This window comes from Talaromyces atroroseus (assembly GCF_001907595.1).
Source record: "Talaromyces atroroseus strain IBT 11181 chromosome Unknown scaffold_10, whole genome shotgun sequence".
Classification (NCBI taxonomy): domain Eukaryota; kingdom Fungi; phylum Ascomycota; class Eurotiomycetes; order Eurotiales; family Trichocomaceae; genus Talaromyces; species Talaromyces atroroseus.
In genome coordinates, this window is record NW_017971442.1 from 487,688 (window position 1) to 504,807 (window position 17,120).

At 48.7% G+C, this 17,120-nt stretch overlaps 7 protein-coding genes across 7 annotated transcripts; 4 read left to right on the forward strand and 3 right to left on the reverse strand.

Moving 5' to 3' along the window:
• Window positions 1–155: 155 nt before the first annotated feature.
• On the reverse strand, window positions 156–1,869 carry UA08_06968 (hypothetical protein; the record flags this gene model as incomplete). The annotated part of the gene is made up of 3 exons (XM_020262292.1): window positions 156–397; window positions 448–1,011; window positions 1,041–1,869. 3 exons carry the CDS (start codon window positions 1,867–1,869, stop codon window positions 156–158), a joined length of 1,635 nt encoding a protein of 544 aa, XP_020117937.1.
• A 903-nt stretch (window positions 1,870–2,772) lies between these two features.
• UA08_06969 (hypothetical protein) lies at window positions 2,773–5,041 on the forward strand (the record flags this gene model as incomplete). The annotated part of the gene is made up of 2 exons (XM_020262294.1): window positions 2,773–3,844; window positions 3,897–5,041. 2 exons carry the CDS (start codon window positions 2,773–2,775, stop codon window positions 5,039–5,041), a joined length of 2,217 nt encoding a protein of 738 aa, XP_020117816.1.
• Window positions 5,042–5,398: 357 nt separating this feature from the next.
• UA08_06970 (hypothetical protein) lies at window positions 5,399–7,138 on the forward strand (the record flags this gene model as incomplete). The annotated part of the gene is made up of 5 exons (XM_020262295.1): window positions 5,399–5,448; window positions 5,516–5,759; window positions 5,823–6,038; window positions 6,119–6,310; window positions 6,380–7,138. 5 exons carry the CDS (start codon window positions 5,399–5,401, stop codon window positions 7,136–7,138), a joined length of 1,461 nt encoding a protein of 486 aa, XP_020117815.1.
• A 125-nt stretch (window positions 7,139–7,263) lies between these two features.
• Window positions 7,264–8,656, reverse strand: UA08_06971 (Postreplication repair E3 ubiquitin-protein ligase rad18; the record flags this gene model as incomplete). The annotated part of the gene is made up of 3 exons (XM_020262296.1): window positions 7,264–7,891; window positions 7,951–8,077; window positions 8,140–8,656. 3 exons carry the CDS (start codon window positions 8,654–8,656, stop codon window positions 7,264–7,266), a joined length of 1,272 nt encoding a protein of 423 aa, XP_020117814.1.
• A 268-nt stretch (window positions 8,657–8,924) lies between these two features.
• UA08_06972 (hypothetical protein) lies at window positions 8,925–10,621 on the forward strand (the record flags this gene model as incomplete). Its single annotated transcript, XM_020262297.1, has 7 exons — window positions 8,925–9,058; window positions 9,120–9,373; window positions 9,439–9,854; window positions 9,957–9,981; window positions 10,038–10,187; window positions 10,242–10,418; window positions 10,485–10,621. 7 exons carry the CDS (start codon window positions 8,925–8,927, stop codon window positions 10,619–10,621), a joined length of 1,293 nt encoding a protein of 430 aa, XP_020117813.1.
• A 564-nt stretch (window positions 10,622–11,185) lies between these two features.
• On the forward strand, window positions 11,186–12,943 carry UA08_06973 (Meiotically up-regulated gene 157 protein; the record flags this gene model as incomplete). Its single annotated transcript, XM_020262298.1, has 3 exons — window positions 11,186–11,331; window positions 11,394–12,610; window positions 12,672–12,943. The coding sequence occupies 3 exons, from the start codon at window positions 11,186–11,188 to the stop codon at window positions 12,941–12,943; spliced, it is 1,635 nt and encodes a 544-aa protein (XP_020117812.1).
• A 177-nt stretch (window positions 12,944–13,120) lies between these two features.
• On the reverse strand, window positions 13,121–17,034 carry UA08_06974 (hypothetical protein; the record flags this gene model as incomplete). The annotated part of the gene is made up of 4 exons (XM_020262299.1): window positions 13,121–14,541; window positions 14,625–14,665; window positions 14,712–14,867; window positions 14,984–17,034. 4 exons carry the CDS (start codon window positions 17,032–17,034, stop codon window positions 13,121–13,123), a joined length of 3,669 nt encoding a protein of 1,222 aa, XP_020117811.1.
• Between the last annotated feature and the right edge of the window lie 86 nt (window positions 17,035–17,120).

Below are 17,120 nucleotides of genomic sequence, written 5' to 3' on the forward strand. Positions count from 1 at the left end.
GTCTATTGATAGCAATAAACGTAATTAGCTGAGTTTCCAGGATCGTAACCTTTTGTAACCATAGGACTCAATATAGTTGCAAAAGCTCTGTACACTTAGAGCAAAAGTACCCTTCCTTTTTTGATTGTAAAATACACAATGGGTATCTATCTATCTTATACGCCAAGTTCCGCTCGTCGGTCTTTTAACTCCTCCAATGCCTGATCCTTCTCAGCAATCTCAGGATGAAGCAGCTGCCACTTGATCAGCATCTCTAGAGCCGTGCTCATCCATTTCCCTCCGCGAACTCCAAGGGCAGCAGACACTTCATTGCCATTGGCAATCGGCTTTAGTTCTGTTACCTCGAGGAGTTCCTCTCTCTCTAAATATGAAAGAAACACGTCGTATTCTCGGATGACTAGAGACAGGGTTAGAGACGGGGTTAGATGATGCAAACCACCAGCTTACCTTGAGAGCATTCGGCTCCTGCGACAAGCTCTTGTAAGAGTGCCATTATCACAATCATTCGCCAATCTTTCTTCCAATACCGGATTTGAAGGCCAACATGCTGCCTGACTTCGGCTGCTGTGCCTGTAATGCTGTTCAAGACGACAGATGTTTTCAGAGCGCTGGCATCTCTAAAATGTGTAGCTGCGTCCCGCAAGAGACTAATAGTTTTGTTGTCCATACGAAGGTTGTCCCTCGCAACTTCAGCAGCCCGTGCCATCACAGGCGGCTTCTCCGTCTTCGATCTCGGTTCACGGGCAGGTACAAGTGCCCATGGTACGAATGCAGCGATGACCCAGGCATGATTCCGCTCAGTTTCATCTCGCATAAGGATATCTCTGATGTGCTTGACACTCAACGAGTGGTGATCCTCCCTGTCAGGAAGGCGCATTATCCCATCTAGGGCATCGTAGGCCAGAGACCAAGAAGCGATATTCGGCTCTGCGTCATCTTGTTGGTTTTCAAATATGACAGAGTAGAGCCCAAGGTCCCCTATGTACTTCAATGCAGTTCTAGGATCCGGCCCTAATTGGATGGGCATTAGTATTATCTACTGTCGTGTGTGTAATTTGAAGACTTGCCTTGGAGCATCTTTTCAACCTCTGTTCCTACACGTTCTTTGCTAATTTTTAGCTTGAGATCCTGTTTTATGTCATCATTTTGCATAGCCCTCTGAGACTCCTCGTCAATGTGATACTGTAGCCTACTAGCGAATCGTATAAGCCGGAGCACACGTAGGGGATCGTCTCTAAATGTCTGATACGGATCGAGCGGGGTCCTGATCAGTTTCTTCCTCATATCTTCGATTCCTAGCCCGGTGAAATCCTCCAGCATCGACGTATTGAGGTTGTAAAACATTGCATTGACGGTTGCGTCTCGACGCAGAGCGTCCTCTTCAGCCGTACCGAATTCCATTTGCGGATTTCGGCTGTCCTCGGTGTATGTTTCTTTTCGGAGATTCACTAGGTCGATATCCAGGCCAAACAGCCTTGTGGTGATTGTCTCTAAATGCTTGGACTTTTCCGGGTTTGCTTCGATTTTGTGTATTTTCAGCATGTCGTCGCTGAGAACAGATTGGCCGCAATTCTTATATTTCTCCAGGTTTTCGGGATCATCCAAATATTCCTTCAGGTATGTTCCAAACTGAAGCCCAGTCATTGTGCTAATTGCGACATCGATATCGTGGCTCGTAACGCCTAACAACTTGTCTCGTACCCAACCACCAGTAAACCGTAGCACCATGTCTCCTTGTACTGCACTGCATTGTGCATGCCTCGTCTGTCCTATGTACTCCTGTACGTCGAGCAAGAGTCTTCTCACAGTTTGTTCAAGCGGAGTAAGCTCGATTGTCGGCAGTTGTTGTGTCCCTTCCTGGCCATACATCTTGTCTTTCCGAGGCGCAGACCTGCTAAGACGGCGTCTTTTCGTTACGCGGCTGGAGTCTGTGTTCCTCTTTAGGTACGGTGGCATGGAAAGGGCGAATCGTGGGCTTGTGAAGGAGAAAGCTTTGTGGTGGGAATGCCCGCCATGTGCGGGCACTTTGCAGGCGGGGATCAGGAGACGATTGACCTTGGGGCTAGATATCCACGGGCGCAAGTAAGTCCTCAACATTTATGAATATACAATCATTGCGGAGGGTTTCTGTTCTCCTTCTGCTCAAGGGGCCGTCTGTTCGCGCGAGGAAGCGAAAACGTCGTCGTTCTGCACAGCCTTTATGACTCACTTCAGTGACGTGGTCGCACAAGGGGCTGTGTGATTGCGGATTGCAGTGTCGTCCGTTCATCCGAAAGATCGAATTCCAGCAGAAAAGGTGGTGCGAGTTATTGTCCAGACAAGTCGTGGGCAAGTAACTGCCAGTCAGCCCTGGTTGCGTGTGGATGGAGAGGCGAGTGCCAAGACGAGAGTCGATCTTAAGCTGTAGACACTTTTTAGATACTGGATATCACCCGCGAGGATGGATTGTCTCTGTCGTGTAGCAAAAAGAAAGTAGCACTCGGCATTAAGTCGCAGGTCCAGTTGTTTGTTGGTGGCCAGCTGTCAATCAAAAGGCCGATCGCGGCTTCCGTGCTTTTTGACGTCGCCGGGCTGCAACTTGCGCCTTCCCAGTCCAACCAACCAACCAACTACCCACAACATACCAAAGCATCCAACCCAACCAACACAGAACTAACTGGACGACCTCTGCGCAGTCACCAACCCCAGCCTTGGACAATCAATGCATAGATGGAAGTCGCCCTGGCACAATTATAATCCCTCCGCAGCGCTACCGGATTTCCATCTTCGTCCATGACATCGCCGGAAGATGCAGCGCCGGTCAAGCCTCCGCCATCCTTCTCAGGAGCTCCCATTGTCGTGCCAAAATCAAGATTCGAGGCCGACTCGGTTCAGTCGCCGCGGCCTCTCAGCTCTGAACTACGAGAGCCTCCGTCCATTGGATCCCCGAGAGCATTATTCTCTTCCCGCAGCGAATCCCAGTCTCGCTCCGCATCTCCGAGCAATCGATTATCGGGTTCGACTTTCCTTCCCAGCAGAGCATCACTGAGTTCACCGCTTGGCAGCCTCCCAGACAGCTCCGATAATACGAGGTCTCTGATCATACGTGCTTTTGCTCCTTCGATCGGGATATTTGCTTCTGATGATACGGAGGATTTGGTTAGGCAAAAGGGGTTCAAGAATGGCTTTTTGGAGCTTCTTAGACCATTTGGTGAGAATATCACGGGGAAGGTCGTTGTCAGGGACAGCGCAGGATTGAGCCGCAGCTGGGAAGACTATGGCGTTCGTTTCGTGAATTTATTGACTAATAGCGACCGAGTGAGCCATGCCACTTCAACATCACCGTTGTCGCAGCTTGAAGAAGTGCTGCAAAGAAGACTTGACTTTGTCGAAGACTCAACGAATCGGTCGTCACGTCTGAATCAACTACCACTCACCAACAAATACATTGCTTCTCCGCTATATCAATTACTACTTCGCCGACTATTATCTATAGATGCCCCCACGCCACACGAAACCTTCTTACATCCGGTGGCCTGTGTGATTGCTATTAGTTCACATAATAAAGCTCCACTTGAATCACTTCGGCAGCTCTATGCTCAGACAACCCAAGGCGATACAGCGCCACCTTCCTATGTGCACCCTGAATTCCTTCGGTACTATGTATTAGTCCATGACGAAGATCGAAGCAACATAGAAGAATCTACCAGGCTCTATGACCAGATGAAACGGCATTTTGGTCTTCACTGTCACCTCCTTAGACTGCGCAGTGGTCAGTGTGTAGTCACAGATGATGATAGTATTGAGGTTCCATCATGCGAGTGGTTATCCCCAGAGGAGGATCTTTTGGAAATGAACGAGAATAGTAAGGATATATCTTCCTAGTTAACTCCGTTGCGCTCACTTACGACTTTTAGATGCGTTGATAGACTTTGGGACAGGGGTTAATTATCTATCTGAGAGTGACGTTACTGCTATCAAGTCTTTGGTACGCGAGCTAGTCGTACAATCTGTCATACCCTTTATGGAAAACAAAGTGGCGCTTTGGAACGATCAGGTAGCATCGCGGCGACGAGGGATTAGTGGAAGATTTATGTCAATGTCTAGAAGATGGGCTGGCTTTGGCTCCAGTTCAAGATCAACGACGTCGTCGGGCCCCGCTGGGGGAATGACCGGGAACTATAATACACTGAATGGGTTTTATAAGCATGATGCACCTGAGGCGATCCTTCGGAAGTTGGCTGATTTTGCTTTCATGTTACGAGACTATAAACTTGCGGCATCTACATACGACTTGGTTCGCTCGGATTACGCAAATGATAAGGCGTGGAGGTACCATGCAGGTGCACACGAAATGTGCGCAATGAGCACGTTGCTCAACCCATTGACATCTGCTGCAAGAAGCAAGCTTGATGGTGTGGACCAAATGATCGATACAGCTTGCTACTCCTATCTAACAAGATGCACCGATCCCGTTAATACTCTACGCTGTCTCGGGCTTTCCATTGAATTGCTCAAATCTAGAGGCGGTTCTGCTACTGAAGGAGCAGCGAAATGGGCGATGCGTGCCATAGAATTAGGGCTTGCTGGCCCCATCGGACAAGCTCTTCTTACCGAACGAGTCTCGGCTTGTTATGCTTCAAAAACGAGTACCGGAGGCGCGAAATGGGGGGCGCGAAACAGAAAAGCTGGCATGTGGAGTGTGCTTGCTACTGATAGTTGGTTGAAGCTGGGCAAACCCGCGCTGGCTTCGGTTTGTCTGGAGGAAGCAGATCGTCTGTATGCAGAAGTTTACGACAAAGATAGTGCTGTTCCCATGCCTGAAATGCGAACATTCATCGATAATTTGCAACGCGCCGTCAAACTTGAGTATCTCGAGGCCAAGGGCGTGGATACCAGTGACGAGGTAGTCGTCGCCAACCAGCTTGGAACAGAGGAGACCAGCGAGAAGTTAGATAATCGGGCCAATCGCAAATCATTACTCCTGCCTGCTAGCCTTGATGTCGGGCCTATGCAGCATGAAGGAAACGGCTCCAAACCGCTTGATGATGATTTCGAATAAGTACTGTACACGTGCCATACAGTCCATATACCACTACATAGATACAGCTTAGGCATTTACGAGTTTCTTTATGCGGAATTTAATACGAGCGTAAATGTTGGCCAATAAATCAATAATTGTATATGCGAATGAGTCACGTGCGGTTCGCGCCTGTGGTGTTTCTTATCGATAGGGTTGCTGTGGCACATGCCCGCAACAAAAGCAGTCGATAGCTGACTTCCGTTACCTACAACGATGATGGTGAACTCATTCTACCATCGTCTGACGAAGTAATACGCTCGTGCGTGCTTTTGATTAATTCACTTTCTTCGCTAATTCCAGTCCGCCAAATTTGCCTTCCCAAACATCGGAGTCGCGATGAGCGACCTTCTGAATTACATCCTATCCCACGAGGATGCTTTTAGGAAGTAAGTATAAGCCTGTCTCTCTCTCGCACTGAGCTCACCTGGGCTGACATGAGCATCACTATTCTAGAAACCGACTACCGTCTCTATATTCCGACTTTTCCGTACAGAAAACCACGAATCCCGATGGCTACGCAGTGAATGTTGCGGCGTGGGAAAAAGCGCTCACGAACGCGGCGCGTAGTGGGCATGTGACGTCCAGCAATGCTTCGAGCAAGAAACGGAACCATATAATCCTCGACGCAGATGAGAATCTTTTACACATGTTAGAAATTCCAGAATGGGGGAGACCAGTGGCCTTGGCAAGCGTTTTTGTATGGTGGTCCGCGTCTATTTCGAACCATTATTCTGTCACTGACGGGTCTTGAACAATGTAGGACGAGGCTATACAGAAGCGAAAAATGGTTCCTTTGGGACTCTACAGTTCAAATAACTTTAGCTTAACTACTAGTCGATGGAGGGTGCTTGATCCCGGGGCGCTTAGCCCGTGGAACGTCATGAATTGGGGGTTCAGACAGCTCAAGGGGCTAGTGGTTGGGACGGATACCACTAAGCTTCGCACACAGAAACTCGTTCTCGTTGATAACCTAAAGGTTTGTATGAATTGCGTTCGGGGAGGGATAATTGCTTTTTTGAATAGCCGTCAATGGCTAATATTTGTTTTTCAATATAGGAGGCCGCAAAGCAAGTAGTCAGCCTAGGAACTAGGCAGACATCTTCCTTGGACAGGATATACTCCAAGGAAAGATTTGTGAGAGATTTCAGCACGGTGCTAGACGCAAACACTGAGCTTTCGGATAATGACGTCGAGGCCCTATTGATACATCTTTCTCGAGATATCAACGCCATTTCTTATGACGGAAAGGTGCGTTTTTGGCATAACATCGAGTTCGATATAGCGAAAGAAGAGTAATTGACTAATAATTCTCCACAGACGATCAAATTCCTCACTAGTAACGACAGATCACCAATCAGTCATGAAGATACAACCATTGCTTCCATGAAGGACCTCATCTCGAGCTTGACTGCACAAGTTTCGCGACTCGAACAGAAAATTGGAGAGCTGAACGGCAACGCAAAGCTTGCACTTGCCGATAAGAACCGCATATCTGCCCTCTCAGCAATTAGAAACAGAAAGATTGCCGAACATAACCTAAAACAACGCTCTGACACACTCAGTCAATTAGAGGAAGTTTACTCCAAGATTGAGCAGTCAGCTGACCAGGTTGAGATTGTGCGTGTCATGCAAGCCAGCACCGGTGTTCTTCGCAGTCTTCATGCGGAAATGGGTGGCATCGAAAGGGTGGAGGATGTGGTTGAGAACCTTCGTGAAGAGATGTCCAAGGTCGACGAGGTCGGCAATGTCATCGACGAGGCTGGCCCTGTGGTTGACGAAGGAGAAATCGACGAGGAACTCAAGGCACTTGAAGTCAAAGAACTCCATGACAGAGACGAGGAAGAAGCAAAGGCAACTCGAGAGAAACTCAAGCAGCTGGACAGTCACGAACAGGCTGCGAGAGAAGCGACCTCGAAATTGGCAGAGGCAGGCAAGCCTACGGAGACAGCAGAGGCGGTGGAAGAGGACCCGGAATTGGCACAGAGCATCGGGCAGCTCTCGCATATGTCGTTGAACGACCCGGCTGAAGATAGAGAGGGTCAGCAAGATGATAGACAGCCTGTACCAGCACAGTGATGAAGTGTGCGGACAGCGCTTTTAATGTAATTATGGTCTCTATGATACGATACGAAATTCAAAGCGAGAAGTATATATACACATCAAGTTTCTATGGACAAAATTGATTAGGAAAAGAAATGGATTCATGTTGGCGGATAGCTACTACTGTCCCCCTCAGCACGATGGCTAACGTCTCCATTCACGACGAAAGGGATATATGGCCCATTTCCTGGTATTTCACCAACCTCCATCGGCCCTTCAGCAGTAGAAGGCATATGGCTTTCTCCGTCAATGTTGATTTCTGGCTGTATGGTATAGCTATCTCTAGCTTCTTCCGGGGCCTTTTGCGCCGGAGCATTCTTGTTTTCTTTCTTCTTCCTCGCGTTTTCAATCAGTCGCTTAAAGTCATCATCATGATTTGCAGACCAGGCAGCCGCATCGAAACTTTTGGCCATCACTGCATTTGGCCCTGTTGGTATTCCAAACTGTGGTGCTGCACCACCCTGAGACCTTTCCCACACGTCTAGATCACGGCGAAGTTCTTCCTTGGTCTTGGGGATTTTGGCGTCACAGTTGGCATTCCAAAGATTCATCCACTCCGTATGACGTCTCTGCAGGAGCACCCGCGGACCCCAATCTGGGATGCCTAGTTCTTTCATCTTTTTACGCAGGACGTTTTCCTTGAACAGTGAATAATTGAGCGTTGGCAGACGCTCTGGTGTTTTAGCAGGGGTTCGAGTTCGTAGACTTTGGAATGGCTGTGGAGATGCTCTGCTGGGAGTAAGTATGGAATTCCAGTTTGTTTCTCGCATTTCCTGAGGTGGACATACCGTATGAACGGGCTATGATGCTGTGGTATTCGTTCTTCGGTCGGGCCTTTGCATGTATCCAGGTGGTTGAAGACGGCCTGTTCTTTCATTCGCCGATTGCACATTGGGCATGGGACCAAGCCGTCATCTAGATCATCTGTTAGAAGCAACATTCTTTTCTTTTCAACTAGGTGCAAAGAATAGAAGTACCCGGTACGTAATCTTCATCTTTACTGTCGTCCACTGCATCGGGTATTGCTGGTGTAGCAGGATGCTCGAGTTGTCTGCTCTGCGACGACCTCGTCCTCCTCACGTCTTGCTGGGCGGGAACATTAGCCTCCTCCGGTTCATTTAGACGCCTCTTTTTAGTCGCGGGTTGTGGCAAGTCGATATTCTCTTCGGCTATCGTCGCAGTCTGGGTCTGTCGTGCAAGCGCAAGAACATGCGGTCGAGCATTCTGAAAGCTTTCTACGATTTCCTGAACAGCCCAGTTGCGCCTTAGTTTGAGCTCTTGGTCTGAGCTTCGGCAGGCTGGACATTTCCCCTCAGTGCTCAGGCACCTTCGAATGCACAGAGAGCAAAAGGTGTGCGAGCAGGATGTGATAACGGGGTTGTTGAAAAAGTCTTTGCAGATTTGGCATCGCAAAGCGGACTCAAGCGGCGCAACGGAAGGCAGGGACGATGCGAGCCAGTCTGTGGAATCTGGCAAGTCAAAAGATTGATCCATTATCCGGTCATTCGGGAGCGAGACAAAATCGGAATTAATAATAGCAGTTGCATGTCAAGATCACGATAGCTTCTCAAAACGTTGATGCTGCCTGAGAGGATCCGCAAGCAGCTGCCAAGACCGAGACGCGTTAAGTGGTTCGGCACGCGTCTCCGCTACATCTTGTCACAGAGTCCAGACAACCAATTTGCTTTGCTCAGGCTTGCGATAAGGAACTACTGTCTTGCATTGGAAATGGCAGTCGATTATAAGAAATACCTAGCTGAGAATGTTCTCAATGAGCGCCGAACCGTATGTACTTGCCAGCTCTTCAGGCGATCGCTCATCCGTTGTTAACTGCGGGCAGGTTACGTATCGACTGCTCGGCCGGGCTTTGAAAGTCCACAGCAATCTTGCAAAGCAGTGAGTTGAGCTCGATCGTGTGCTCTATGGGCCTGTCGGGGTTATACTGAAGCAAATCCAGGATGTTATTTGATTTCCGTCGAACGGAAAATGCGAAAAAACCGAACAGCGTGTCTGCCACTTACCTGATTAGCGGGGTTCAATTGTCGCAACGAAAACAGGCTATAAATGGAGGGTCGCACGATGGTGAAGATGTGACAATGAGAAGCAGCCCCTTTATGAGCTCTGTGCCTCAGCCGGACGACAACGGAGGCGGAATCGAGCGCCCTGTCCGCACAACTTCGTTCGTTTTGGCCAGGGAAGAGGATTTGGATGGTTGGTATTTTCTCGACTACTTCGGAATATTAGACCGAGACTGAAACAAAAATGGATTTTCACAGACGCGAAAGCTACATTCGACTCAATATCAACGATACATATCTACAGCTTACAACCAAGCACGCTCCAGGATCTTAATGTGTTGGTTGATGTCAGCCGAGAGATTCTCACGTCGTTCGGAAGTGAAGATCCTCTGGAGCTGGGGAAGCACTGGGGTATGATTCAGAATAAAAATGTCAAGCGGAGAAAAACAGCAAGACCACCTCCACCAAAGGCAGAAGTTCCAAAGAAGGAAACTGTGCAACCAAATACTGAGATTACAACTTCGTCAAAGGAATCATTGCAAAAGGTAGAAGCAAAAAGCAATGAAAAGGTACCTGCTCGTGGCAAGAAAGGGGATTTATTCTCTTCGTTTGCCAATGCAAAGGCGAAGTCAAATTTGAAGAAAGAAGACTCGGCTGCATCTAGTGTAAAATCGGTGAGTATTGTTGAGAAAAGAAAAAAAAAAAAAAAAAAAAAAAAAAAAAAAAAAAAAAAAAAAACCGGAAGATTAAATCTGCTTCTAACGCCTGGCTTTTAGGTGAAAGAAGATACCCAACAGAAAGGTGAGAACTATGTCTTCAAAATGCTCGTTCCTATCATTTCTCCTGACTCAACACAGGAATGTTTGATGGTGATGACGACGATGCCGAAGAGGCTGAAGGGGAGGAACCATTCTCAAATAGCGGAGAATCCAAGAGCATTTCAGCTCGGGAATCACGGAAAGACCGAGAAGCCAAATTAAAGCAGATGATGGAAGATGATGATGAAGGTATCCGTCCTAGAATCAGTGCAATCGTTTATTGCTGTCACTGACTCCTCTCAGATGAAGACATGCCGGATGCCTCCGAGGCGCCTATTGAATCTGCAAACGAAGAAGCCGAGCAGAAGAAACAGCCCGAACCGGAGTCCAAAGAAGAAGTTACTGTTCAGGGCGGACGGCGTCGCGGCAAGCGGAAAATCATGAAGAAAAAGACTGTCAAGGATGACGAAGGCTACCTTGGTATGCACCCCGAGCGCTTTGCGATAGTCTGATAGAACCAAGAACTAATGCAGACGCCTATCATAGTGACCGTGGAAGAGCCCGCATGGGAATCGTTCTCTGAAGATGAACCGGCGCCACCGCCGAAAAAGAAGGCTGCTGTCAGCGCAGCGGGGAAGAAGGCGGGGCAGGGCAGCATCATGTCGTTTTTTTCCAAGAAATAATAGTATCCATGCCGTTCGATCAGCCGTACGATGGGACGCAAGCCCACGTGTATGCATACCTTGCAAGCTTAGCTGTCAGCACAATCAAATCTATCAATCCACACACACACACAGAGAGAAGGAGAGAGAGATTCTCTCCGCCAGAGCTCGAGTGGATCGTGTAATGACCAGGAGCGGGGCGTGCCATTCCAAGCATGCAACGTTAGGCATTGGTATGTATGTATATGCTAGAATGAGATGAAGCTTGAAGCAGCGTCGCAGCACTAAAAGCAGCCGGCAGGTGATCGGCGGGTCCGTGCCTTCCTCTGTTGGCGCGGGGAAGCAAGCCTGGGGCTGCCCAGTTGGGAAAGGCCGTAAACAATGCTTTTCTTCGTCTTCATCTTCATCTCGGCTTCACTCCGCCATTGCACATGCCCGCTGACGGCGGGGGTTCATCGATGCAGTCTCTACTTAAATTGTCCATTCCGCACCGGTACCTGGCGGGTCTTGTATAACTAGGCTCTGCTTCTAGGAGGCTCCTTGCTGTGTTTCCAACAGAGCACTCTGCATATTCCCTCTCGCGCCATGGTTGCTTCGGCATCAACTTCGGCCATTGTGGCCGCAGTCGCACTCATGTCTCTTCCTGGTGCAGGCGCTGCGGCGATACGGGATACATCGGCTCTGGCACGTCGAGCATGTCCCGATTACACCGACTACTCCCAAGTTCCGCAGTAGGTCTCTGCCAGACACGTCTTCTTCAACAGCAGACTAGAAACTAATGAGCAATAAACAGTGCTCCATACAGCGATGGCCCCCTCCATCTCCCTTACCAGCGCCCTGCTGTAGAGTGCCGGACCTACACATCGTACTCTGTAGAAAAGGTCCTCTCTGATGTGGTTTCGCGCATTGTGGACCCAGATCTCGCCATGCTGTTTACCAATGCGCTGCCAAACACACTGGATACAACCATTTCCTGGCATGTCAACGACACGAGTTCTACCTCGTCCAAGCGGTCGATGGACAGACGAGCAACTAATGAGTCGTGGGCGGGAGCTCAGTCATTTGTGATTACGGGCGACATCAATGCAGAATGGTTGCGTGACAGCATGAACCAGCTCGTGAACTACCAAGCGCTGGCAAAGACCGATGAAGCTCTGTATCAACTAATCCTCGGTGCAATCAACACTCAGGTAGAGTTTGTCATTACAAGCCCATTCTGTGAAGCTTTCCAGCCACCACCTCCAAGTGGGTTATCACCAACCAACAATACACAAGATGATACCGTCACCCCCAGCTATGACCCTTCATTTGTCTACGAGTGCAAGTGGGAGCTTGACTCGCTGGCAGCTTTCCTTTCCCTCGGAAACCAATTCTACAACGCGACCGGATCTACTGCTTTTCTGACGGATCGTTGGTACTCGGCATTGGATACCGTTTTAAAAGTACTAGATGACGAGGCGCAGTCTACATTTACTCACGATGATCAATTCGTCACCAATGCCTACACTTTTCAGCGAGTAACCACTCTTGGAACAGAAACCTTATCCCTTAGCGGCGTTGGAAACCCTCTCAATAGAAACACCGGTTTGATCCGTAGTGCTTTCAGGCCTAGTGACGATGCAACTATCTATGGGTATTTTATTCCTGCAAATGCCATGATGTCAGTTCAATTGGGAAGGACTGCCGATACTCTGGCAGCCACTGGAGGGAACCAGACGCTCATCACCGACTTGCGTACAAGATCAGACAATCTCCGCAAGGCCATTTTAGACCAGGGCATTTTCCAGCACCCGACCTTGGGTGAAGTGTTTGCTTATGAGATCGATGGATACGGTGGAAGAAATATAATGGACGATGCCAATATCCCCTCTTTGCTGTCTCTTCCTTACTTGGGCTTTTTGGATGTCGATGATCCTATATACCAGAATACTCGTAAAATGCTTCTGAATTCCAACACCAACCCGTACTACCTTACTGGCTCAGCTTTCCATGGCATTGGTGGTCCTCATGGTAAGTTATTTTGGCGTCATAGATGGTGATAGTATCTTGCTAACATGCATTACACCCTCAGATGGTCTGACAAATTCCTGGCCAATGTCACTCCTCGTGCAAGCTTACACAAGCACCGATGATACAGAAATCATGGACTGTATCAACCTTGTGAAGAACTCAAGTCTTCTGGGGCTGGTTCACGAATCCATCAACGTCAACAACATCACAGAGTATACACGACCGTGGTTCTCGTGGGCCAATTCGGTATTCTCGGAAACCATTCTCAAGGTTGCAGCGGAGAGACCGTACCTGATTTTCAATGATAGTACGCCTTATATAGTCACTCCATAAGCTACCGAATGTCCTCTTCTCTACTGCACCAACGAAAAGAGAGCTCGCTAGGTCTGATACATACAGTGTTACGTCTCACTCATGAATCGATATAATAGTGAAGTCAACCCCGCATATTTCGATGATAATTGCCCTTTAAATTAGTACGTAGTACAGTTATATCTCACACATCTAGATTTAAACTAGAACTCTTCTCAAACAATCGGTTCCACCCAACACCCTCCTCCCCGTCACAGGGCACCGTCCCTTGCCGCTCTCCCATTTCCCTTGTCGACTCTTATTCGACGCGGTGCGAGCGTCGTCTTGGTCTAATTTATCATGCCCCCCTGACTGAGGGCTGTTATCATCTTCCGCGGAGTCGTCTATGTCATCATCATCATCCCAAGCTGCACCGCCATCTACCCCATTCATGAAATCTATTTGTCGCTCGTGCTCACCGTTCAACCAGCGGAAGACACAGCCATAGCAGAATACGTAGCCGGTCTGGCATGCCGTCGGGTTTGTGAGAGGGTTGAGACAGATGGGGCATGCGCCTGCATTGTCCGAGTCTGGTGTTGGTATTGGAACAGTGAATATGGGGAGGTACGAGGTCGATGAGATGGGTGGTTGGCGCCGAGACGGTGAGGTTTTAAGGGCTGGTTTCAGGCTCAATGGTGATGAGGAGGAGGAGGGGGATGTTTTCGATTTTCGAAGAGACGGATCAATCATTCCAGTGACCACGGGGGCAGGCAAGTCGAGAGTCTCGGTGACTTTTCGAGCTAGTTGTCGCGAAAAGTCGCTGGAATGCCACCACTCTAGGAACTTGAGCGCAAATATTGATGCTGGGAGGAAGAAACGTAAAGATTGTAGGAGCTGCGGATATATATTTTGCGGGCTGAGCAGGCCTAGCAGCCCGGATCCAGGGCGTGGAGTTATTTTGCTGCCGGGCTTTGGCTGCATGGCCATTGCAATGGCGCGGTGGTCGGCTGAGCCTAGCCGGCGAATGCGTGTGCCAATAAGCCATAGGAAGGGCGAAGAATATTTCGTGTTATCGAAGAGATAGGCCAAGTTGAAGGCCAGGATGGAGAAGTAGTATGCCGCGTTCACCGAGGGATATACGTTTCGAAGAAACCATTTATAATAAAACATCAGACGCTGTCTTATCGTCGGATTGGGCGGCAAGTCGTCGTGTGGATTGTACCTCGGGCCACCGAGCAGGGACGACGATTGAGGCACAACATGGATATCGTAGCTTTCATCGAGCTTGCGTTTGATATATGGCAGCCCGACCATGACAGCCAGGTTTTTCCAGACGTCAGACGTCCGCAGTCTCAGGGTTTCGCGCACTGCTGTCGCAGCGCCCATCTGCGCACGGGGTATCTCGCCATTTTTCGTGAATAAGACGCGTTCGCGCTTCAGGGAATAGAAATTTTCCGTGAATGAACCGCCGAATGTACGGAGGTAGTATCGCTCGACCACGAGCGACAAAAGCGCGTAGAGCTCGTCGAAATTGTTAAGTATTCGGAGCAGATACCGCGGGTGTCTATGCGTCGCAACAGCGAGCAAGTAGCGGATTGATGGAGGAAGAAGGGATGATAGCTGCTCTTCAGCAAGAAGCTCTGCAAAAGAATAAAGGCAGTCAGAGGATCATGCGAGCTTATAAAAGAAACGACAAAGATACTCATCAAACTAGGCCACTCACCGAAAAGCGACGGCTTCAAGTCGTCAACTTCACTTTGCAGGCTGGAAACGTATTCCATGCTCGTCGGTCAGAGGACAGTTCTCCTACATTATCAGGAAATATAGAGCTATATCAACCACGTAGACGACAAGTGATAGCTGTGATGTGGTCGATTGCTGTCTCTCTCGCAATGAGTGACTGACTGTAAGAATGATGGTGGCGTGAGCCGAGGTCCGCGGACAATATGCACTAGTATGGAAACGGCTACGAATAGTTAGTTAGGAATACAGAGTAATGAGAATGTCTATTATACAGCTATTAACTAGCATACTGCTTAGTAGTCTAATATACAGAGTCGCTATCATATTCAAAAAAGCTACGCCAACTGCTCGAGAGATTCCATTTCCTTCGCAATGAGCGGATGTGCTTCCTGCCATTCGTCTGAAACTGATGTCAGATGGAAATCAGAAGAACTATAACCTGCGACATGTGCACATCTTGCGACCACAGAAATAAGATCGGCTTGTGGCTTGATTGGAGGCTCTTCTCTTCCCATCATCAAAGTGCAATCCGCCAAACACTTCCGAGCATAGACTGGGTTTCCCACTTCGGCGTGAACTCGGAAGAGCAACTCATAATCCTTTGCAGTCCTAGAGCTTTCATGGAAAGGAATGGCGTGCCAGATTTCGTAGAAGCCATCCACATCTCCAACCATCAATCTAAGTTGCATGGTTTCTCGGGCAATGTCGCCTGTCCAAGGGATCTCGAGAATTGTCATCAAACTTCGCATCCGAAGCGCCTTCTCCTGGATAGATCCAGCATCCTCATTTAGCAACCTCAGGGTCAAAGTTCTGTAGATCAAATTGAAAACCTGCTGTTTCGTCATCATGTCTGCCCCTTCAAGAGAAAGGTAGTCCAAAACACGCAACGCAGATTCAATGTCAAAGTCTACCAAATCAGAGGAAGTTCTCTCTCGATTCTGCCCTCCTAAGCGTGGAACAAGAAAAGCGGATGCTATGTCAATTGCTATATCGTGGTTCAACTTAAATCCGGAGCCGGTGTGTTCCAAGAATGAAGCCCACAGATATTCCTTCGTATAATTTGGATGCTGGGCAGATACCCCTGCAGCAGCAAGTACCAAACGCAAGCTGTGGTCTTCGTAGTAATCGGACCCAGTGCCAACAGACGAATAACAGTTTTGCAAGAATTCAGTTGAGCTCTTGTCTTCCGGCCCACTTCCCAACTTCTCAATAACATCTTCAGATGAAAGTCTCTTAAGATAGAGCGATATTTTTTGTAACGAAAGATCCTGCTGGTGTGTGTCACTGTCGACGAGATTGGTATCTCGGTATGTATCTTGGCTTAAATTGTGCTGAACGTAAAAGTTTCTTCTCCCGCAGTGAGTAGCGAAGCTCCGTCTCTGATCAATTGTTAAGTGAAATGGTGGCCTGGGAACATTTGGTATTTTTTGGTTAGAGTTGTGCTCGGTGGTCATATCGAATTCAGAAGAACAAACCTGGTGCTCTTCTTCAACTATGGATTCATTTCTCGCTTCGTTGCTTGAAGTTTTCGTGTCCCGCTTTGGAGCCCAGAGCTGTTCCAAATCAACATCTGCTCTCTTCTCCTCCGTGAACATTTGAACGACAATCCTCGTGCCCCCTTGGACTTTACCAAATCCTTCGAAGCCCCCTTCTCTGAGATTCTGGCTCGCACTTGGGTCATCCACACTACCCACATTGACACATATCCAGCCAGTTGTGATACCATCATCTGATGAGTCTGCAATAGCTCCAGAACTGCTTGCAAGACGGGCACGACGAGCCTTCCGCCTTAGCTTGATCTTTAGCTCATTGCGGCCTAGCAACCCATCAGCGTAGGGTCTGAGTTTGTATGTAGATCTCAGCCACCGGCAGAATCGATCTGCCGAAACATTCAAATGTTTCAAGCTCCGAGCAGTTCCAATGATCATGATAAGATTGCCTCCCAAAGCCGGTGGAGGATCTCTTCCTCGTAGATCAAGTAAAGCCATGTCATCTAAGCCAATCTCTGTAGCGAGATGTTGCAGCATATCATGTGTAATAGGGGGTGCATTTTCAGGAACAGCTGGAATTTCCTGCCGTTTTGCCACGGGGTGGACGGGCTCGGTAGCGGAATCCAGTTGCAGATACCACGGCACAGATGGAGATGATTTCGTGGACTCGTCTAACGCAGAGGCATTTGGACTCGACTCCTTACTGTCATTCTCTTCCGAATTTGAATGTGACGACTCGATCCAAAGATTCGGGCCAGTGAAAAACCGTCTGGTTTGCGGCTCGTTTGGCAGTCGCAAGCTCTGCGCAACCGGAAGGCCTGAAATCCGTACGAATGACTGGAGAACATCATGACGGCAGGCATGACACCTCACGCTCCTCACAAGAGCAGCTGCAGCCATTGTGGATAGCATAATTAGCAGGTCGTTGGAACGCTGAAAAGCAAAGGAAATGTAATAACTGAGCAGAGGTTGACTATTTGGCGCTC